The sequence below is a fragment of the Wolffia australiana genome, chromosome 4 (genome assembly GCF_029677425.1).
Source record: "Wolffia australiana isolate 7733 chromosome 4, ASM2967742v1".
Lineage (NCBI taxonomy): Eukaryota > Viridiplantae > Streptophyta > Magnoliopsida > Alismatales > Araceae > Wolffia > Wolffia australiana.
Genome location: NC_135838.1, coordinates 4,005,325 through 4,028,571, shown reverse-complemented (window position 1 = coordinate 4,028,571; position 23,247 = coordinate 4,005,325). Strand labels below are relative to the sequence as shown.

The 23,247-nt window shown below is 41.8% G+C and overlaps 1 protein-coding gene across 2 annotated transcripts; it reads right to left on the bottom strand.

Moving 5' to 3' along the window:
* Positions 1–228: 228 nt before the first annotated feature.
* On the bottom strand, positions 229–17,131 carry NRPD1B (nuclear RNA polymerase D1B). 2 transcript variants are annotated; one of them, XM_078573390.1, is made up of 19 exons: positions 17,037–17,131; positions 16,671–16,776; positions 13,623–13,749; positions 13,427–13,542; positions 11,811–11,864; positions 8,497–8,661; positions 8,107–8,265; positions 7,869–8,024; positions 6,099–7,793; positions 5,852–6,027; positions 5,649–5,724; positions 5,352–5,479; positions 5,123–5,277; positions 4,757–5,031; positions 4,502–4,675; positions 4,099–4,239; positions 2,239–4,013; positions 2,034–2,148; positions 229–586 (listed from the first exon to the last, which is right to left on the bottom strand). In XM_078573390.1, the coding sequence occupies exons 2-19, from the start codon at positions 16,749–16,751 to the stop codon at positions 374–376; spliced, it is 5,781 nt and encodes a 1,926-aa protein (XP_078429516.1). In that variant the 5' UTR covers positions 16,752–16,776; positions 17,037–17,131; the 3' UTR covers positions 229–373. The 2 variants fall into 2 exon arrangements, with proteins under 2 accessions (XP_078429516.1, XP_078429517.1); XM_078573391.1 differs by having other exon boundaries at positions 4,757–4,944.
* Positions 17,132–23,247: the final 6,116 nt, after the last annotated feature.

Here is a 23,247-nt window from a genome sequence, read left to right as displayed (position 1 = left end):
CACTCTAAGGTTGTTCAACTACCAGTGTCAGGGATGTGAAATTATCAGCCCTACACGAGTATTTTGGGTTTATCATCTATTGAGTTTTTGCAATTCGGGTTTATTCAGTTGCACTTGCAGGCTTATAGTTTCTTCTGTTTTCCACAGCATGAATGACAAAATTATCAACTGTCTAAGAGTATGTTGGGTTTATTATCTATTGAAAGTATCTAATTTGGCCTTATTCACTGCACGTGCACTCTATATTCATTCCACTTTCAACACAAGGGGTGACAAAATATCAAGTATACAATCCAGTTTAGTTGATGGGTTAGAGAGAGGTGTAATTCTCTCCAAATGCAGGGATGACAAAATATACAAAGGATTTGGGTGCTTACATGCGAGAGGGGGGTTGTTCGGTCACGGGTTGGACCGATGCGGGGTAGAGCCGTTTGAAGAACTTGCGGCAGAAGCGGTCAGCAGAATCGGCATAGTTAAGGCGCACAAAGTTGTCCATGCACTTGAGGTAGGAAAAGTCGGCTCTTTGGCCGTCGGCTCCCACCACAAAGAAGCACCTTGAGTCAGGAAATCCCTCTGCCTTGTTGATCTGTTCGGACACGGAGAGAGATGAGACGTTGATGACTAAGAGATGTGAAGAGAGAGAAACAATCTGGTCAGACAAGTTCTCACCTGCCTTCTATTGCTTTAGATGAGAATAAGGACCTTGAGATGAGAAGATAAGAGAAACAAAAGCGAGCAAGAGAGGTGAGAGAGAGAATGAGTGAGAAATGAGGAAGAGAGATTAATTTTAAAGAGACTAGAAAGAATGATGGGAAGGACAGAGTGTGAGTGATGAGGAAGAGAGTGATTTAACCGAGATGAGAAAGAGAGAGAGGTAGAGTAATTTGAAAGAGATAAGAGAGATACTGAGGCAGAAACGATAGTCAGAGATGAGGGTGAGTGATTTAAGAGGAATGAGGGAGAAAGAAGCAGAAGAGAGAGAGATAGGAGATAATGACGAGAAAGAGAGTGGTGAGAAAGAGGTAGAGAGTTATTGGAAATAAATGACAGTGAATTATGATAAAGAGAGCGGGGTGATGAGGAAGAGAGAGAGCGTGTGATTTGGAGGACATGGGAAGCAGTGGTGAGGAAGAAATCTCTAAATAGTGATTCTGGAGAACATGAAAGAGAATGATGAGGATGATAGAGTGAGTGATTAAGAGGACCTTGAAATCGACTGATGAGGAATAGAGAGAAGTTATTTGGAGGACCTGAGAGGGATGAGAGAGAATGATCGAAAGGAGACAGAGATTGTTGAGGAAAAGGCAGTGAAAGAGTGATTTGAAAGAGATGAGAGAGAGTGATGAGGAAGAGAGGGCAAGTGAATTGGAAAACACGAGGGAGACATGATAGAGAGAGAGTGTCTGATAAAAGTAAGACGGATACAGAGAGAGGAAGAGAAATTGAGGGGCGTGGAAACAAGAGTAGGAATGGAGGACATAGGAAGAGAAAAAAAATTGAGGCAGGAAAAGACAGTCTAAAAGAGAAACAAGGAGAGAGAAAAAAGGACAAAAGTAGAGATATAGAAGTAGATTTATTGAAAGAAAAAAGGGAGAGGGAAAAGATGGAGATAGAGTAGAGATAGAGATAGAGACAGGAAATGATAAGAAAATAACTAGAGATAGAGACAAGAGGAAACGGGAAGGACTTCAGTAGATAAAGACAGAGGAAATGGGAAGGACTTAACTCGAGATGGAGAAGAGGAAAAAAAAGATTGATTGAAGTTGGGCGAGAAGAAGGGAAAGAAAGAAACAGACGGTAAAAAAAGACGTAAAGATTGAGAGAAGGGAAAGAGAAACAAAGATAAGAGAATAAATAAGGGCAAAGAAGTAGGGATTGAGAGAGAAGAAGAGAAAGAGAGGAATAAAGATATATATAGAGAGTAAACGGGGAGACAGAAATACATGTATAAAGAGTGTGTGATAGTGGATGAAAGTAGACTTCAAGAAGAAAAAAACTCCAGCTTAGAAATGAATCCCGAGCTAAGACCCTACCTCAACATAGTCAACCTCGCCAGTAACTTTTGAGCTTTTCCTCGGGTGGTACTGGAAGCACTTGTCCAGGACATAAGACTGGTCTTCCTCAGACAACCGATCGCCATCCTTATAGCTGAGAGTGGACCAGAGTCAACATTCAAAAATGGAAAAAATAAACCAAAAAAAAAACATTTAAAAGAAAAAATAAAAACAATCTCCCTACCCGAATAAATGAAGAATCTGCCTTAGGCGCATCAAGACAGGGTCAACCTCGCCGAGGATTTCCTCCTCCTCGGGGGTCAATCCCGCCCGAATGGATCGTTGACTTTGACCCCAAGCGATTAACTGCCCATCTTTCCGTTGACTTTGACTTTTCCTCCATTTGCTGATGCTTGCCATGGAATGCGACCTTTCTTGAGTCTGGGTTTGACTTCCTCCCCGTCTCCTTGAATTTGAACCCCAAGTTGGACTAGGAGATCTGCTTGATCCCCGAGGGCCGTTGATCTTCTCCCAGCCATCTGCTTCCGGGGGTGGACTCTCTGCCTGTCTGCTTGGGCTCGAGCCCCAACCTTGAGAACATGCACCGACAGCCAAATTGGATGGACCAGATGGATTCCATGAGCTGCTGCTCTTCTCCCAGCCGTCCGATCTCGGTGCTGGACTTTCTGCCTGTCTGTTTGAGTTGGAGGTCCAGGTTTGAGAACATGGTTTGAAATCCAAATCGGATGGACCAGATGAGTTCCATGCACTACTGCTCTTGTCCCAGCCATTTGCTTTTGGGGTTGGGCTCTCTGCCCGTCTGCTTGGGCTCGAACCCCAACCTTGAGAACATGCACCAACAGCCAAATTGGAAGGACCAGATGGATTCCATGAGCTGCCGCTCTTCTCCCAGCCATCCGATCTCGGTGCTGGATTTTCTGCCTGTCTGTTTGAGTTGGAGGTCCAGGTTTGAGAACATGGTTTGACAGCCAAATCGGATGGACCAGATGAGTTCCATGCGCTACTGCTCTTGTCCCAGCCATCTGCTTTTGGGGGTGGACTCTCTGTCTGTCTGCTTGGGCTTGAGCCCCAAGTTTGAGAACATGCACCGACAGCCAAATTGGATGGACCAGATGGAATCCATGAGCTGCTGCCCTTCTCCCAGCCGTCCGATCTCGGTGCTGGACTTTCTGCCCGTCCGCTTGAGTTGGAGCCCCACATTTGAGTATGTGATTTTACATCCAAATCGGATGGACCAGATGGGTTCCATGCGCTGCTGCACTTCTCCCAGCCGTCTGATCTCGGGACAGGAATTTCTGCCCGTCCGCTTGAGTTGGAGCCCCACATTTGAGTATGTGATTTTACATCCAAATCGGATGGACCAGATGGGTTCCATGCGCTGCTGCACTTCTCCCAGCCGTCTGATCTCGGGACAGGACTTTCTGCCCGTCCGCATGAGTTGGAGCCCCACATTTGAGTATGTGATTTTACATCCAACTCGGATGGACCAGATGGGTTCCATGCGCTGCCGCTCTTCTCCCAGTCGTCTGATCTTGAGGTTGGATTTTCTGGCTGTCTGCCTGGGCTCAACCCCCAACCCTGAGAACATGCACCGACAGCCAAATTGGATGGACCAGATGGGTTCCATGCATTGCTGCTCTTCTCCCAGCCATCTGATCTCTGGGGTGGACTTTCTGCCGGTCTGCTAGGGCTCGAGCCCCAAGTACATTCAATAATACCCAAATTGGGTGGACCAGATGGGTTCCACGCACTGCTGTTCTTCTCCCAGGCATCCGACCTTGGAGAAGAATAGCCCACTGGGTCAAACCCATTGTCAGAGTCTTCAACAGGGTTTGAGAGCTTCTGATCCAGCTCTGGTGATGAAACCACCTCATCTTCAGCAATGAAGTCTATATCATCACCTAACAATGTGGTGCCTTTTTCCCCTTGACCAGCTGCACCATTGATCAGATTCAGAAAATCGTAGACATCTTCATCAACACCCTCAAACCCAGCCACCTGACAAAAATATCCCTGATCAACGTTGGAGCTGGGACATTTTAAGCACCTAAAAGATAAATGAAATATAATATCAAAATCGGACCTTTTTCTTGTCCCACAGTATCTCAAAGTACCCTCCGGTGCCAATGGCCACGGGTTTTCCCCAAGAGCATGCTGCCACCACGCTGGTCAACAGATCCTTATGGCACTTCTCTGCCGCTCTCTCAAAACACTTAAGCGGGGTCTGTTGACAAATACAAAAAAAATATTGTTTGGCGCACAGGGTGATATTTTTTCCAAACAAAGTCGTTTTGTTTGTATTGATTTTTTATACTAAGTTTCAAAAAAATATGCACATGAATTCATTCATTCTAAAATTAGGAAATCAATGAAGATTGATACTAACAGCTATACTTATGCATCCGAAAACTTACACTTCTCAAATCTACGGAATCTTTCTGAATATGAAAAGAATAATTAACTTTGAAAAAAGATATTACACATACCTGGAGAGTGGCCTCAGCGAAGGGCAGCTCAATGCCAAGGGAGCGGAAAAGGGGCTTAAAACTAGATCTGTTGAAGCCCATAACCCGCCCAGAGCAGGTCATGGCTTCAGTCACCACGAGGAAATGCTCATTCAGGACCCCTTTTGATACGTGTCCAACAGCTGTTGAGAGGCGCTGAAAAAATCCATGAGCCCAAAATCTAAAATTACTGGGAGGATTTATTTTAATTTTACAAAATGAAGGAAAATCCATCACCTGAAGCGACTGGTCAAAGGCAGAGGAGATGCCCAGAAAATCTTGAATCTGGTTAATACCATAAGGGATGATCCGTCTTGTGTCGAGGAGATGCATCACAGGTAGGCAGCAGTCCAGCACGACTCTCCATGCATCACCATGAGATTTGGCCTCCTCTTTCCCCACTACCACCTCCACAACCACTTCCCCTGTGGGCACTTGAGTAGAATTCTTAACCCTTGGAATGGCGTTGGGGCCCACCCAGATTATCCCACTAGAATGTACCCGTGGATCACCTTAGGGCAGGCATCAAATTAAAGATGAAGTAATTACTCAATCATAAGTTACATGCATAAAATAACTGATACTACATAGAGAAATGTTTACCTTGGATGACAGTTTCCAATAGAATAGGGCATACTGTATGTGCCAATATTTCTAAAGTTTTGTTCATGTCTGATGGATCAGGGTACGGATCACGATATAAGAACCGTATGCAGGGAGACGAGGATAAGTGATGACGCCCTTTGTGAGGATCCCAGCTGCAGCAGATGCTTAAAACACCTTATAAATTTAAATTTTGGAAAAATGATTGTTCTTTCCGATAAATACCAACCTGGGGATCAAGATTATCTTTTTCAGAATCTCAGATAATTTTTTTCTTTTTTTTCCACGCAACGAAATGGCGTTCAAACATTTGCCGTAGATGTCATCCACGTTGCATGACAATCCATCCAATTTCCGCTGTCATCAAGTACACTCCAGTTTATTTTGATTGATTTATTTATAAATAGTGTAAAGATATTGTCTTTCATATTTCAAAAATCTATTTTTAAACGATGAAATACTTGCATTAATCAAAGGAAACGGTCAAAACGATAAACCTGAAAACAGGAGAAAAACAATAGGTGACCTGATCAAGATGAATATGCGCCATTAGACCCAAAAAGACATCTCCAGTTTCAGGTAAACTGACTCCTCCTTGGTACCTGAAGAACAGACCGTCAAGATCAAAGGAAAAATAGCACTGTGATGACAAAAAACAATTATAAAAACTGGAAAAACATTTCGAACAAAATAATAAATTTCAGATGGGTTAAGCCAAAAGTTGCATACTCGATTGAGAAGTAAAGGGTGAGATCCCGCAATGTGACTTTCTTCAAGAAAGAATAAACCGTGCATGCGGCCTTTTCTTTGCAAGTCCGCTTTCCACAAAGGCAGTCATTCATGTAAAGTATTACCCTCCGACCAGCATCATCATTCTTGAATTTGACTTTGGACAGCAGAACTTCCTGAAGAAGAAAAAAGTTAAAATACACTTCAGCGACACAAGATGATGAGACTCTTCTCCTACATTCCTCACCTTCATCAGCTCCCACGATGTCTCTGTACTCCGAGAAGAAGAAACAGCAGCTTTATAAGCGGGGTTAGAGATAGCAGTTGCAGCTAAAATCCCAACTGGCTTGCCAGCTTGCCTTCTCACGTCTGATCCATAGTTAAACATGAGTATAGAATTAGTACAAACATTCCGTACAGTCCCATCATAGAGAAGAACCACATCGCGAAGAATCGACATCAAGTTTTTAAACAGGGTTCCTGGCTCAGTCAACCCAGAAGAAGAACGGATGATCAGTTCTCTACTGTGAATCGAATGGATCATCTCCTCAAATGGATCCAGGCCATGGAAGAACGAACTGCCAATCAAGCCATAACCTTTTGTGGGGCAATGATCATCATCAAGTTGATATTTGTACATAAAATGTGAATATATATCATTAACCAATGAAGGCGAGTAAAGCTTTCCTCTATCAGAAAGCTGAAGGCCGATGAAACCAAGTTGCTCTACCAATCTGGAGACAGCTGAGTTGCTCGTCATGTCAACCAGAAAAGCTAAGGAAGATTGTTTTTGAATAAAGTCAACGACCGGGGTACTAACAGCCTCTAACTGCCTTTCTATGTGTGAGCTACTTCGCTGACAGAGGAGAGGGAAAATCCCTTCGATTTTAGAAGCTAAGTTGTCTCTAATATCTTTTGCGATGACAAAATCCTTTAAACAAATGCTGAAACCTTCTCGGGATATGAATTCCATCAGCAGAGGCAGAAGCACATTATAGAACCTGAGAACCTCTTTTGGTCCGTCTGAAGACAATAATGAGTTGAGAATCTCACTCATCGTTGACTGCAGCGAGTCCCTCTCAAATTTTAATACCATAATCTCCCCTTGCACGATTAAACACCTCTCTCCAGAACAGTTTAAGGACGGAGTAAGGGCACCTTGCAAAAGCTGTGCAGCAGTCCATAGTGAGGCATCTTTGGATGCAGAATACAAGGCTGGATAAGATAACATAGTATTTGAGAACATTGCCAGTTGCTGAATTGCAGGCTTCTTCAAGAAAAACTTTTTCTGCATCAGTTTCAGGGCCAGTAGTGCGTCTTGGTTTAGCTGGAGATTTAAGGCCCTGGTGTGAGAGCTTAGAAGCTGCTGGTCAACTCCGAACAGTTCTCTGGCTTCTGCCTTAGCAGCATATGATTGCGGATAGAAGACATGGAGGCAGTCCCCGTCGAAGTCTGCTCCCAAGGGTGCACATATCAGAGGGTTGATCTTCACTGTGTTATCAACATGAACAAATACAGATAAAGCCTGGAGAGAATGTCCATGCGTTGTCGGTGGCCTGTTTATAAACACAATGTCACCATCCATAATACTGCGATGAACAACCTGACCAACTTTCAGGGATCGACAGCCCTTTGGACCGAGAGAGACATCATAAGTAGACGAGCCGTCTTTGAACGTAACACAGTCCTGATTGTCAACAATCTGTTGCAGCCATGCTAAGTTAAGATTTGTGACTCTCTCTTCAAACGTGACTCTCATGGCCACCTCCAAGGGTAGGCCGATTTCATCAACTCCTATGTATGGGTCTCCCGTGATGACGGCCCTTGATGAATACCCAGAAGACTTTCTGATGAACAGCGTTCTCATTTTCTCAAGCCATTGCTTTTGTGAAGTCCCACCCACTTTTGGGTCAATAAGTTTCCTCTTGTCACGATGGACTTGCTGCAAAAAATATTTTTATTGCATCTTTTCCGCAGAAATTGGAGGAAAAACAATAATAAAGCAAAAATGATTTACCTTCGTGGTGCCTTTAAGGCACATGTATCTCAAAATAGCAGCCTGCAAGTCTTTGGACTCAAAGTCGGAGGATTCAAAATTTGGAGGTCCAGACCTTGATTTTTCGATGTCTTGAATTTTCTTCAGGATTCTTCTCAGCATAGAATGGGAAATATCCTGGAGAAAAATAATAGAAATGAAAAAACTTGGAAGATCGAACAAATGAGCCAGACATAAACTCCTATACTTCATGACTTACAGAAGATATGATCCCTTTCCCGTCTATGTAATCTGATAAATGTAAGCAGTTAGGGGGCACAGGAAGATACTGCATTATGAACCCTTTTTGAGGGTAGAACCCCTTTTTGGCAAGCGTTTTCCTAGTATCCTCTGGGATTTTCTCCAGCATAAGGAGGGCCTGATGTGGGAAAAAGTTGGATAAACCAATAAAGTCCACAAGGTAATAATAAATACCTTGATAAGACAAATCAGATGACTAATTCAGTTAATTTAATTTAAATACATGATAGAACGACTGCTCAGGTACCGTCCTAAGACAGTGGGACTATGTTTGCCATATAGCACGTATTAGTGGTAATATAGTATGAAAAAGTCTCATGAAATCGTAAATAAAACGCAAAATTTATACTTCAGATGGTAGCAAAGGGCGATGATTTGACACGCCATATCGGAATCCATATCTTCCCATGAAATTCCAGAAGCCAGCTTCAAATTGGGTATCTGAAGAAGCTTCCAACTCAAGTCTGATACTGCCGTCGGCAGTCTTCACATCATTAACCAGGATTGAAGGTCCCTAAGAATAAAACCATTTGGATTAGCAGGAAGATATAAAACCATAATCAAGCTCCAAAGAAAATTAAGAGATTAGCCAAAAACTAAATCATATTTTTTTGAAAGTGTAATAAATTGAAGGAAAAAATGAGATAGTGGACTGCAGAGAGAATTTCTGAGAATGTGGAGAAGAGACAGAAAAATTGGGGCAAAAATTAACTGATCTTTATTACTGAACAGATGCCCCTTTTATACAAATTTTCACAGAGAGAGAGAGAGGTTAATGCTTTTGTCCAACGGTCAAAAACTGACCGTTGGAAAAAGCTGCAGAAGAGATTCCTTTTTCAAAAAGGACTTCCAACAGCTATATTTATAGCTGTTGGAGGCTGGGCCTGATATAAATCAGGCCCAGCATATATTAGGTCCTTAATGGACCTAATATATTCCCTAAATGGGCCCCTCACTATTGGGCCCTTAATGGGCCGTTAATGGGCCCTTATTGGGCCTTTATTTAAATCTATTTTAGGTTAGTTTTTCCATTAGATCCCTAGGATTAGTCTATTACACGTACATGGCCTCAGGCCCATAAGTTAGTAAATTTGGCCCTAACTGGGCCGTGATGATCTAACAGAAAGAAGTACTTTAACTTGGAGATGCAGGGTATCGATCCCCGTACCTCCCAAAAATAAATAAATAATAGTAAAAAAACAAAACAAATAAACAATAATTATACATCTTGTATTCATATACAAGCTAAATTTTTAAGGTTCGAAAATAATACAATTTGAAGAAAACTTGAACAATTATTTTTTTTTGAACTATGAAAACTTGAACAATTGTACATCTTGATGCAATTTTCTAGGAAGTCTAATTCTTACAAATTACTCAAAAGAGAGAAAGTATGTTATGAGACTGATCCTAAGGGGCAGAGAGAAGCCGAGACAAAGCAGCGGAATGGAAGAAAGAGGGGAACAAAGACAGGAAAAAATGATTGTGCATAACAAATGAAGGGTACGAGAACTTGCCAGCCGGAGAGGCTAGGGCGAATGGAGTTATCCCTTTGCTTCAAACTCAAGTCTACCAATTATTGACTGATAAGAACCTGTGTGCTCTTACCATGTGAAGAGAAGAGAGATAATTTAGACGCCACTTGACAGGGAAGTCAGAGCTTCAGCAGGGTCAAGGGAAAGGGAAAAACGAGTAGATGTCTTCAAAGGGCAGTTATAGGGAACCATATTTATTTTTAATTTCTTCTAGGCCGCCCTGATAAATGTAGAGATACCCTATTTAAATAGAAACATGCAGTAAAGGAATAGCTCCAAAAGAAGCCCCTAGAGGGGGTAAATGACAGGAATACCCAAAGAGGTGTTGGAGGTCGTGTATTCCTCTCATTGGAGAGTGATATGATCCCCATCATATATAGGGTTAGTTTCGTCATGTAAGTGCACTAGGGGCATTTTGGTCATTTGGCCCTGTCAGCCGAGACGTTACAGTTCTTTTAGTGCATTAGGGGCATTTTGGTCATTCGGTATAACTCCCTTATAACTCTAATGGGACTGCTACTATTAGCCCATGCTGATGCACAACTTGGCCTCTATATGTAAACCAAGGTATCCAGTGAGAATGCAACATGATGTCCCTTTGTTTCTTGATTCTCTTGCCCTCTTCCTCAATCTCCTAGAGTTCCCTAAAGAGATCTATCATCAGAAAAAGAAGAAACCTTATAGTCATAGAAGACAGGTCCCTATGTGTTTCCTTTAAATAGGGCAGTCCTCCCTGTAGAAGGGTAGACAAGAAGTATCAAGAGATAGTCTTTGGCTCTCTGTAAAAGTCCATCCTGCCATTATCTTCTCCCTGGCGATGTCCACCCTGTCAGACCTCCTTCTCAGGGATGTCCATTTTTCCTGTGTCTCATCTTCTCCCTTCCTTCCCATCCGTAACCAGATAGGAACTTGTGGGTTCTTATCAGAGAGCTCCTAGTCCCTACACAATCCATAAAAACCAAAGCATACAACTCAAAAATTGCAAGGAAGCCCCATATCATCAGATAGGTCCCCTACTACTCGCTACTCAAAGCAGATATGAAAGCTAGCCCACTACTCGCGTAGCCCCCTTGCAAGCATCAGACATAGATATAGTGATGGAAGTGAATGTCAATGAAAATGCAATGAAGCTCGCATGAAGGTTCATTCTAAAAATTTTCATGTCCAGACAAAAGTCAACAGAAGGACTTCATTTTAAAAATTTTCCCATTTCACCAATGCAATTCTTTATGTCCGTTAGTATAAATTATACTATTGGATAACTCAACCAGAGTAGACAGTCAATGTTGATGATTGGCTCTCTTTCTTCTGGCCTCAAACTGTCTATATTTATCTCTCTACCTTCCTCTGTTCTGGGCATTAAGCCCATTACAAGCTGCCCGGTGTCGGGTGATACATCCATCTTGTATCAGATTTTGATCCAGCAAGCAAGCGTGAAGATGAGAAATGTCTGACTCTATAGTGCGACAAATCTCGCAAATGTTGACCCCAAGATGAAAGAAGAAATGGAGGTGAAGGGAAGAACAACTAGAAGAAGGTATATAGAATCCGCGAAGATCTCCTCAAGCTCTCCACTCTGGTTGGCAAGCCCGATCCTGCTCCCCCAGCCCTCACTCCTGATTCAGCGACTGAAATCTTGAAAAACACTTCCCGCATCTTCTTTATTTATACTAGATCCAGCACGTGTCTTCTTTTTTTCCTTTGATATTTCTTGGAGAAGAATCATTGCTTATCATCGGGCTACTGATGTACCTTTTGGATATGGTTACCAGGACCCTGATTAACCCTTTGTCTGAAATTTTTATAGTTCTATCCAATCAGATCATTAAGATCGTTATTCTTTAACGGAAAATTCAATGATTTCATTTCTCTCTCACTATTCCACTCGTGTTTAGATCAGAAATGACAAATCCTTGGGCGAGACCCCTCCAACGCATACTCAAATTCTTCATTGTTTTTGGAGTTTCTATCCATCAATCAAAGGATGCCTAAGCCATTTAAGAATGTATAAAATGATTTCCTTCTCAAGATCCACCAAATTCGAAATGGAATAAAACAAGGGAACCCATAAGAAAATCAGGTTGAAAGGGAATAACCAAATTATCAGATGCAATACTAATCAGATTACCTGACAGTATGTGCACGAACTTCGTTTCTTCTTTCCGGAGAGGCTCTGATTCCCCTGAGATACAGAAAACTCTGTCACAGGGATGTGTTACAAGGTAAAATTCAAGATTTTAGGTTGAACTACGACACAAAATAGAGTGACAATTCAACTGTAATCGTAACCTCCAGAGACACTTTAAATTAAATATCTCCAGTTCATACTTACAATAGAAATTAGCAAGAATATTAACGACAAAGGATTACTTAATTCAAAATACAGCTCCCAGTTTGACATATGTCTGATAAATAGCGAAGAAAATAAGCTTGAAGACCAAATTATGACCATTTTCATTCAACGAAAGAAGAAAAAGAGGAGAGAGGTTCTGAATTTCAAAGTTCCATCACAAAACTCTTGCTCATAATAGGCAAATAAATAGCGTAGAAAAAACTTAAAAGATCAAGACTGGTCCCACAGATTTTCCGGCAAATTCAAGGGTTTTTTTAACCCAAACTAGGGGATGGAGCTTTCTTTAGCAACTGGCCAGATGATTGGTCTGCCTGTGGCAAGATGCGAGAGACATTTCCCCGCCTCTTTGCGATGGCACGGAGTCCCAAGCGTAGGTAAAAGAGCGTTGGGACAACACATGGAACCTGCTCTTGGAGGGCGCTCTGTCTGATCAGAGATTGGAAGACCTCCTGATCAGGCTATACTCCATCTGCGACCCACCTTTGGAACACGAGGCGGTTGGGGATGGGCCCACAGCTTTCAGTTCGGGAGGTTTAGAAGATGATCAGGGGAGGTATGACAGAAGCTGAGACCATCATCTGTGCATGCTGATGTTTATGGAAGCAGAAGATTCCGTTAAAGGTGCAGATTTTTGGATGTCTTTTTCTTAGGAGACAAATTATGACACGTGTTCTCCAAAACCGCATGATACCAGGCACACCGGCATCATGTCCCATGTGCATCCAAGGAGAGGAAGACCGTTCTCACTTGTTCTTTTGCACTGGCAATTTGGCGATCGAAGAAGCTCAGAGAGGCGGATGTGATGTCTGACCAAGCATGCTGGGGATCACTCCCGCGGGTGCATGCAGAGGACATTCAGGGTGGGGAAGGATCCTCGAGGAGCTCTGGACATTATGGCTGCACCCCAATGAGGTGGCCTTTCAGGAAAGGGGTGTGTCGCTGGACGTGGTTGTACATGATGCGGAGAAATATATAACCCACTGGTCCATCAGGAAGTGAAGGATGGAAAAAAGGCCAGGATGGCCCCTCCTGTATTTGTCACGATCACATATTTTTATTAATTTTGGGTTGATCACCGATTTAGGGCGATCATCCCGCTTTTTCATCAGAAAATGAAAGACCAGTCCCACAGACGGCTTCTATAATTAAAAAACTCGGTTGGTAAATCCAAAATGACAGGTGATCATTGAGGCATTTACTTCGCATTTTCTTCAAGTCCAAATAGATACTGAATGGCGCAGAATTGGGTTAAATGATAAAAGTAGACGCATAGATTTTAATTTTAAGAATCATGCAAAATAAATAACACTTAATTCCCTCCAGGGTAAAGAAGTTATCTAGGACGAATTCCACCAGACACTATTACCACAATCTACAGAGAAAAGATGCACCTTCTGCTTCTTGACTTTAAGGCACTTCAAACACAGGAGATTCAACAAGTTCTTCAGCTCATGAACATGGAAGGGATGGTATACAGGTAATGGCAGTATGACATGTCCAAAATGCCCTGGAAGAGAGAAAAAATATATTGACAGCATAGTTATCATTAGATGATACAATACTGACACTATGCAATGAAATATATACCTTCACACTCTCCAAGTTCAGAGGTACCACAAGCATCACATTTCCCGGCCTCTGATGGCAGACCAAGCATAGAATTTCTAAGTTGGTGAGCGTGAACTATCCGCTCATCATTTGCACACGACAAGATCTGAACGAGGAAAGTGAAAACTTTCATTTTCAGTCAAAAATAGAGTATGTCAGATGACATAAGACATTCAGTCATAAAACCATAATGATAAAATAAAATGAACACAAGGCATGGGTCTGATAGATTAATAATGAATGAAGATGCATATACAATTTGTTATCTTAACCAAGATCTAGGCCAGCCAGCTTAGAGAGGTGATCTGCGATCTGATAGGATCAATCCAATCTGCCTTTATTCCAAGAAGACAACTCGGGGATGGCACCAAAGAATGAAGGTTGAGGAAGGTAAATTTTGCAAAGGCTTACAGCTGCCTCGAGCGGTCTTTTCTATGGGCATGTATGTGGCACCTAGGCTTTCCAGCAGAATGGGTGAGGTGGACTAAGAGATGTATAACATCTCACTCGTTTTTGGTGCTGGTGAATGGTGTTAAAGGCTTACCGAGGACTTATAAAAGAATAAGAAGAAGTGGAGGAGACGAGTCACGTGCCAGCCTGGACCGTGGCCGTCCAACAGAATGAAGGCGGGAAACGAGAATAGAGATCTATTCTACAATAGAGAGAGTTTATCAGATCATTGAGTTCTCGTGGAGTCTTAACAAATAGTTTAACGACATAGTGATGTCAGACAGGGATGCCCTTTAGCCCCACTGCACTTCGTTTTTAAGCAAAGCTTCGCCATGTGCCCATGGCCTGATCAGTGGGCAGACCACTGCACTTCGGCTGTGGTTGAAATGTCTTCTGCAGGTTTTCCTCAAGTCTGGAAATTCTCCAACACCAAGCTAGGGAATAGCACAGCCTATTGCTTTTGGCTTGACGACTGAACAGCTCAGGGCATACTGTTAGGATCCACGAAGCCCACTAGGGGCATTATCATCTTTTGTATTCCCAGGCATTTCCCTTTAAATATGTAGCCCTCCTCGTTGGAGGGCAGGACATGAGTTGTTGGTTAATATTTCCCTTCCTGTAGTCTCTCCTCTCTCGACGACGTCCACTCCATCGAGGCCCACCACACCGTTTCCCCACACCCTCGGCATCGTCCACTCTGCCAGGGTGAACCCTGTTGTCAATACGGTCCCGACTAGGATCTTATCACATACTAAAGGCAGAGTTCCCATGCCTGTCCCCCCTTCCATGGACCCCTTAAGCCCACAGTCTGGGAGTGAACGGATGTCATATGGAATCCATGCTTGGCCGACATCCTGTCAGACCAGAGACTGGAGGACTATAGACAAAGATGCTTAGTCCATGGATGCCAATGCACATGTCCACTGAGAGGAACACATGACAGTTGGGGGGTGCACCAGCACATCCTTCTTTGTCCGGGATGCTAACGCAAGGCTCAGACTCAGAAACGTAATGTAGCAACCGAAGACGAACTGCCCATGCCACGCCATTATAGAAACACAAAATCGTCCTAAAGTTACCTTTCTTTGGTTGCATGTTCCTTTGAGGAAGACTGATGACGTAGGTCATCGGGACGAAATGGTTCCAGAAAGCCTTAGCGGGATGTGCCCATAGATCCTTTGAAGCCCATTGTCATCCTAGTTGTGACGAATGACGTGAAATGATGACTTTACCCCCAACATCATCATCCTGGAGTAAACTAATCATAAGAACCATGACCGCTCACCATAGACCTCTACTCATTCTTGATAAAGAAGATCACAGGGGCAGGGACGAGGGAAGAGACTGGCTGCAGCAGCCATGTCGTCTGGAGACCAGTTAAAAGGGCAGATGAGTAGATTTGTCATCAACATTCTGATACAGTCTGACATGGTTCACATCATGAATGGGGAGGAGGGAAGAAGTCAGAAGAATGGGCATTGCCACAGGGATGACACGGAGGGAGGTAGACCTCACCATTGGGAACAAGACCCCATGGAGTAGACATCGCGGGCTACATCTTTAAAGAGGAAAGGCAAAAAAAGATTGAAATGCCCTTAGTGGACTTAAGACACGACTGTTTGGATCATATCACATCAAACTCGTCAGACTGTTTGGACTCAAGACAGAAAAACTGTTTAATAAAGATGACGAAGTTTTCAACATCATCATCCTGGTCGTATACAAGTGACGATTACGACTTTGTCATAGTCACCATCATACTGGAGTAAACAAATGATGATTAACGAAGATGACTCCTTTACATACTACAATATATCAGGTACTTACAAATAAAACTGAACGATAGCACTTATTACTATTTGATAGAGCATTAGCATATACATATACAGAAGTGCAATATGACCCCAGTCAACCGGTAAACTGGGCTACCACAAATAAAATTAGAACATAGTGTAACATAAGTTGAAAAAATTGCCGTATCGACCAAGTTTTCTCTAGTCAAATAAATAGAGTGATTGAAGAAGAATTCTCGGAAAAAATTCTAAGTTTCGAACTGGATACAACAGCTTTTATAATCGTTGTACGACCTAAAGTTCTTTAGAGATCATTCAGATGCCCCAAATTTTATTTTCGCTGCTAAAAAAGTGACGTCCAAATATGCATCTATTGTATTTAACAAAATTAAATTATTGAAGAGAATACTTGTTCACCAGACAAAGATACTTGAGGCGCCTTCCACAGTTGAAAGTGCATTGGAAGAAAACTAAGATAAGATGCATTGAACTTGATTGAACCTAAAGATACTAAAAAATTCCCCGTAATAGCAAAATCATAAACTGCGGGACAAAGTTTAAAGCATGATTATCTTCAACTATTGGCACATATATGCAACAGGCAGCTCAAGAAGTAATGCAACCGCATTTGATCAAAAAATATAAAGCCCAGAGCTACATTCCCAAACAGTTATTCATCTATCCTCTAGAAGCGGAAAAAAAAACAGGATGACGATACCACACATCAGCCCTAATCCAGAAATATTAACCCAATTAAAGATCAAAGAGATAGAACACCACGCACAATGTCCTCAGCCGACGCAAGGCTGAAAGATATCTCCCGAACAGATGCGTTCAATATCGTAGGAGAAGTGAACTCCTCCATTGTAGCAGTCTCGTCGCCAAGAACACTGCACAAGATCAAACCGAAGCGCAGAATTTTTTTCAATCAAAGGCCATCATCATAAAGAAAAAAAACGCCGAGAAGAAGTAAAACGGATTCAGAAAAGACAAACGAACAGCAAAGACACGATCAAAGCGCTTGGAAGGAAATTAATCGACGAAAAATGCTAGCAGAAGAATCGAGAAACAGAAAGGAAAACGAAAAGGGTAAATGATCTTGCTTTCAAAAAATGAAGAAAAATGGCGCAAAGTGGAGAGAGATTTCAACCGCAGAGCTCTTCGTCTTCTTCTTCTTCGATTTAGAGAGAGAGCGAGAGAGAGAAAATGAGAGGCGGTGCGCGACACAGACGAAGCAGAAAAGAAAGAAGTTTAGACTGTTGCGCAAGTCGAGGACATCGACCAGATCTTAGAGAGAGAGAGGGAAGAAACTGAGCAGGAGAGAGAAAGACTTGAGCAGGTGAGACTCTCGACGTGACCAGGAGAGAGAGAGAGAGAATCGACGTGAGCAGAAGAGAGAGAATCGACGTGAGCAGAAGAGAGAGAGTCGACGTGAGCAGGAGAGAGAGAGAGACGTCGTGAGCAGGAGAGAGACAAAGACGACGAGAGAAGAAGAGAGAGTCGACGTGAGCAGGAGAGAGAGAGAGAGAGAGAGAGACGTCGTGAGCAGGAGAGAGAGTCGACGTGAGCAGAAGAGAGAGAGAGAGAGAGAGTGGACGTGAGCGGGAGAGAGAGAGAGACGTCGTGAGCAGGAGAGAGACAGAGACGACGAGAGAAGAAGAGAGAGGCGACGTGAGCAGGAGAGAGAGAGAGAGAGAGAGAGAGAGAGAGAGTCGACGTGAGCAGAAGAGAGAGAGAGAGAGAGAGAGAGAGAGAGAGAGACAACGTGAGAAGAAGAGAGAGAGTAGACGTGAGCAGGAGAGAGATAGACAACGTGAGAAGAAGAGAGAGAGACGTCGCGAGCAGGAGAGAGAGAGAGAGACAACGTGAGAAGAAGAGAGAGAGTAGACGTGAGGAGGAGAGAGAGAGACGACGTGAGAAGAAGAGAGAGAGACGTCGTGAGCAGGAGAGAGAGAAAGAGAGAGACAACGTGAGAAGAAGAGAGAGAGAGACGTCGTGAGCAGGAGAGAGAGCGAGAGAGAGAGACGTCGTGAGAAGAAGAGAGAGAGAGAGAGAGTCGACGTGAGCAGGAGAGAGAGAAAAAGAGCGAGAGCAGAGATGAGAGAGAGAGAGACGACGTGAGCAGGAGAGAGAGAAAAAGAGCGAGAGCAGAGATGAGAGAGAGAGAGAGAGAGAGAAAAAGAGCGAGAGCAGATGAGAGAGAGAGAAAGAGAGCGAGAGAAGGTGAGAGAGAGAGAGAGAGAAAGAGCGAGAGCAGATGAGAGAGAGAGAACGAGAGCGAGAGCAGCAGAGAGAAAACATGCATGAGAGTGAGAACAGGAGAGAGAAGGCAGTGCAATAGAGAGAGGGAACTGGAGAGAAGGACAGAGAAAGTAACCCAAGACACAGAGAGAGCACACGAGAGGAGGAGAGAGAAAGCAGAGCAAGACACGGAGAGAGAACGCGAGAGCAGGAGAGAGAGAAGGCGAGAGCAGGGTGAGAAACTTTGCATGAGAGAGAGAGAGCAGAGCAGAGCAAAACAGAGAAACCACTGAGAGAGAGAGCAGAGTAAAACAGTGAAACCACTGAAAGAGAGAGAGAGAGAGAGAGAGACAGCAGGAGAGAGAAACCACTGAAAGAGAGAGAAAGCTAGAGCAGGAGAGAAAAGCCAGTGAAAAAGAGAGAGATGCCTGGTGCATGAGAGAGAAAAAGAGAGCAGGAGAAAGAAGTGATCGCAGCAGAGAGAGAAAGCGAGAGGTGAGAGCAGGAGAGAGAACCCTGAGTAACAGAGAGAGAAAGCGCGAAAGTGAGAGTAGGAGAGAGAACCCAGAGTAACAGAGAGAAAAAATCTATGAGAGATAAAGTGAGAGAGTGAGAGCAGGAGAGAGAACCCAGTGTAGAGAGAGAGAGTTAGAGAGCAGGAGAGAGAACCCACTGTAGAGAGAGAGAGTTAGAGAGCAGGAGAGAGAACCCACTGTAGAGAGAGAGAGTTAGAGAGCAGAGAGCAGAGAGAGAGTAAGGGAGTAGGAGAGAACCCAGTGTAAGAGAGAGAGAGAGAGTTAGGGAGCAGGAGAGAACCCAGTGTAAGAGAGAGAGAGAGTTAGAGAGCAGGAGAGAGAACCCTGTGACTTAGGGGTCGGGGATTCGGACAGATCGTTCGAATGTTTGGTCGGATCGGGCGTTCGAAGGATCGGATCCGAACACCGATCTGTCCAGTTCAGATCCAATCCGAACACGATCTGCACCTGTTCGGATCGGATTGCTCGAATAAGATGCTTGTTCAGATTGAATGTTCGAATACAATCCAATTCAAAGACGTTGTTCGAGTCGATTCCAGCAGTGGCCAGCGGCTGCCAAAGAGAAAGTTGCTGGCGGTCGCCGGCGCCGCTGGCCATTTGTTCGTAATTGTTCAAACAAATGGCACTCGAACACAAATGAATCAAATTGTTTGTGCGAAACATTCGATCCAACACAAAAAAAGGCTCTGTTCGATCTAAAGATTATAACAGATTGTTGGAATCAGCGTTTGTTCATTCGAATCTATCGATAAAGATTCTAACTATCTTCCCGATGCCTATAAGAGAGAGAAAGCGAGAGGAGAGAGACAGAGAGAGGAGAGGGAGAGAGGCAGGAGAGAGAGAGAGAGAAAGCGAGAGGAGAGAGAGACAGAGAGGAGAGAGAAAGCGAGAGGAGAGAGAAAGCGAGAGGAGAGAGAGAGGGAGAGAGAGAGAGAAAGCGAGAGGAGAGAGACAGACAGAGAGAGGAGAGAGAGAGAGAGAGAGGCAGGAGAGAGAGAAAGCGAGAGGAGAGAGACAGAGAGGAGAGAGAAAGCGAGAGGAGAGAGAGGGAGGAGAGAGACAGAGAGAGGAGAGAGAGAGAGAGAGAGAGAGAGAGCGAGAGAAAGCGAGAGGAGAGAGAGGCAGGAGAGAGAGAAAGGGAGAAGAGGGAGAGGGCAGGAGAGAAAATGGAGGAGAGAAGGTAATTATGACGGACTTGTCTAAAGGCAAGGATTTGACTTTGATTGATAGGATATAATGATTTATCGAGATATCAAACGATACACAAAGATTTTTACATTCCAATCAAAACGTGACAATTAACTATTTAAGCACTGCCATCCAAAGTATACATTAAAATTACTTAAACCCTAGTCTTCTCTATCTCTTGTGATCATTTTGAAACGTCTTATTTTTTAATAAAAGCAGCATGACAATGGCCTTATTATCAAACTAGAACATACTTTATTAAAACCCATCATTTTGCTCTCTTGTCTTCAGCTTTCTCCATATTTCATCAAAATAATATGCTGCTAGAGAATAATCTACTTATTTCTCCATAATTTAAACAACATAATTCAAAAAACCAAAAGTAACCATTTTGTAAATCTTTTTTGAATAAGTACAGAATGAATAACTGGAAAATAAAAAAAACAAATATTAAGGTTATTCAGTGATTATTACCTTTCTCACTCTTCTGTTTTCAGCTTTCTCCACCATTCTTATCAAAGAAATGCTGCACACGGCTATAAGATAGAAAACTTTAATGTAACTGTATGATCATTTAATGAAACTTTAATGTAATTCGGACAGCCTAAAGTAACCAGTCAGGAATGCCGGTTTTGAATACGTTATTTCACTTGTTCTTGCTTGGACTTTATCCACAAATTTTCTCAATATAAAATTTTATAGAAGTGGCACATGAACAGAAAATTCAAAAAATAATGAAGTGGTGGTATCCCAAGTATTAGGTATTTTATTTTCGATCCTAGGCCTCTCTATATTTTGTGATCATTTATTAGCATCTTTATGTTGATTAAATGCAGGATGAATAGCCAGAAAATAAAAATGGAAGATATATAAAATTTATCAGCGTTTAATGACATTTCTCTGTTTTCAGCTTTCTCCACCATATTATCAAATTATATGCTGCTCACATCTATGATTCATAAATTTTGTATAATTACTTATCTGCACTTTTACACACTTTGTTTCATCCTTTCGAAACATGTTATTATTTTTGTCCTCGCTTGGGCTATATCCACTATTTATCTGAAATTAAAATTAATATAAGTGGCGAATGAACAGAGGATCAAAAATTAAGTTTAATTGAGACACTCACTCTATGGCAGAAAATTTATACCGTTTATGGTTAATACCATTTTACAAATTAAATAAAATAATACAGTTTACATGCATTGAAACATGTTTATTCAACTTCCTGGACAGTGAGTTTTTATTACAATTTTCCTTTTTCAGTAATTTTAATAAGCCCATTAGGCTAACAGTTAAAAATATGAACCAGCCGCATTATTATTTGAAATTAATGCTTACTGTATTACAATAGTTACTCATTTGGAACCAATAATATTTACAGAAAGTGGGGCAATTTTATGTAATTCTTCATGAATTAACTAAAAGTTGGAAATATTAAAACTTGGTTTTATGCATTATAATAATGAAGACAATGATTATTCTGTAGAGAAAAAGAGAGAGAGATATCGGTTCACAGATTGTTTGAAGGAGAGTAAGATTGAGAGAGAGAGAGAGAGAGATTTTTGCATTATAAGTAAACTTACCGTTTAATTTTACCCAAGAATAAAATCTCATCTCAATCTAATAAAATATAACTTCTGAATAAAACCAGGCGATAACATGCAAATAGGAACTAAATAAGTACTAATTTCATCATATTTTTGGGCTTTTAATGGATCAAACGTGGATTTTTAATGCATGTTATCATCATTTTAGGTTAAAATAATAAATTCCTTGAATTGCAAGTTAAATAATACTTTAATCAATATTTTGGTCAATTTTTACACTTAAAATGATTTTTAAAATGAAATTAAATGTTTAATTGACCTATTTCTATAAATAAAAAGAAAAGAAACAAATTAAGTGAAATTTAGAAATTAATAAAATCATTTTAGGCATTAATAAGCATTTTTTTGGATTTATTCCAGTTATTTTATAATTACAAAACATTTTTTTTAATTTAAACTGGCCCTTATTGGGCCAGTTTTGGCGCTCACGCGGGTGCTACATGGTGCAGGGCATACGAGACCACTGCAGACCAATCAGCGTGCGGATTGGTGTCTTCGTTGCACGACACGCGCATATGCAGCGCCATGCGTGTCGTGCACCACAGGCGACCGCACGCTGACCAATCGCATCTGGCTTAACTCGCTGCGTGCGACGCAGCGAGTTAAGCGCATGCACAGCGCTGAGCGGGTTTTCTCCCATGCAAAGCACGCGCACGTAGTGCGGTGCACACAGAGGAAAACCCATACACGATACCAAAACGGCGAATGCCGCTGCGTTGTACGCTATGCGAACAACGCGAAAAACAGAGAAAAATGAAGCGGGAGTTCCTGATTTTAAAGCTCGAGGAAAGAAGCCTAGCCTCCTCGAAGTCTCAGGAATCCACCAGAAGCAAGTTGGAGCTCCAGTCCTTGAAGAATTCTCCAGATCAACAAAATCGTAGAAATCGGGGTCTTCGTTGCGCGGAATTTGCCCATATAGGTTCTCTGATAATCTCTGGTACCTCTAGGCTCTGTTTGCTTTGATTTTATCTTTGATTTCACACTTAATGTAGCAATTTGAGGATTCCGTTTATGTTCACCGTTGGTTTTTCAATTTTCAATTTTAATTGTCTTAATTTGTAGATTTTAGTTCGTTTTAAAATCATTTAGTCTTAGTTGATTATAAATTTCCGATTTCGAATCCTATCTGTCCATTGAATCGCACAAAAATCCTGCATCATTTTCACGATCAAGTACTTCTTAAGTTAGCAAATCGTGAATCATATTCACGATTTGCTAATTTAGGACATATTTACAATTTCAAATGAATTAAGATAAAAATAAAAATATAATAAAAATGCTCTTAATAATAGAATAAAAACTAGTTTTCTGATTCTTTAAAAATAGTAAAACATCTTCTGATGAATGAATCATATTAAAGAAATACAAAACTTAGGGTTAAATCAATTTTAGAATTAGATTTCAAATCCATTAAAAAGAACGTTACAAAAAAATATATATAATCCAGAAAAATTAAAGATTTTAAATCAAATAAAAAGATAAACTTAACTGATTTTATCTCTGTTATTTAATAACAGAGAATCATTAAAATCATTTAAGTTCAAAAGGATAGAATTTTAGTTAAAATTTACAAGTATTAGCATTTAAATAAGTAATTAGAACATCATTTCATTTAGGTTTCGAATTCTAAACCCTAATTAGACAGAAAATTGAATATAACCAATCGCCTCCCTAGGGTTCGACCCCTTACTTACGCATTAAGGGTTACATAAATTTCAGTGATTAAGTTCGAAAAACCCCTAAATAACGACATATAAACACGTATTTTTGAGCTTATCACCAG

What these genes read in the sequence shown, in the direction of transcription:
- NRPD1B (XM_078573390.1), bottom strand. Translation starts at nt 16,751, where the DNA reads ATGGAGGAGTTCACTTCTCCTACGATATTGAACGCATCTGTTCGGGAG. An exon ending in TGAACTTGGAGAGTGTGAAG is followed by an intron (nt 13,543 to 13,622) that starts GTATATATTTCA and finishes TCTCTCTTCCAG; the next exon opens with GGCATTTTGGACATGTCATA. An exon ending in GCCCTTTGCTACCATCTGAA is followed by an intron (nt 8,266 to 8,496) that starts GTATAAATTTTG and finishes TTCCCACATCAG; the next exon opens with GCCCTCCTTATGCTGGAGAA.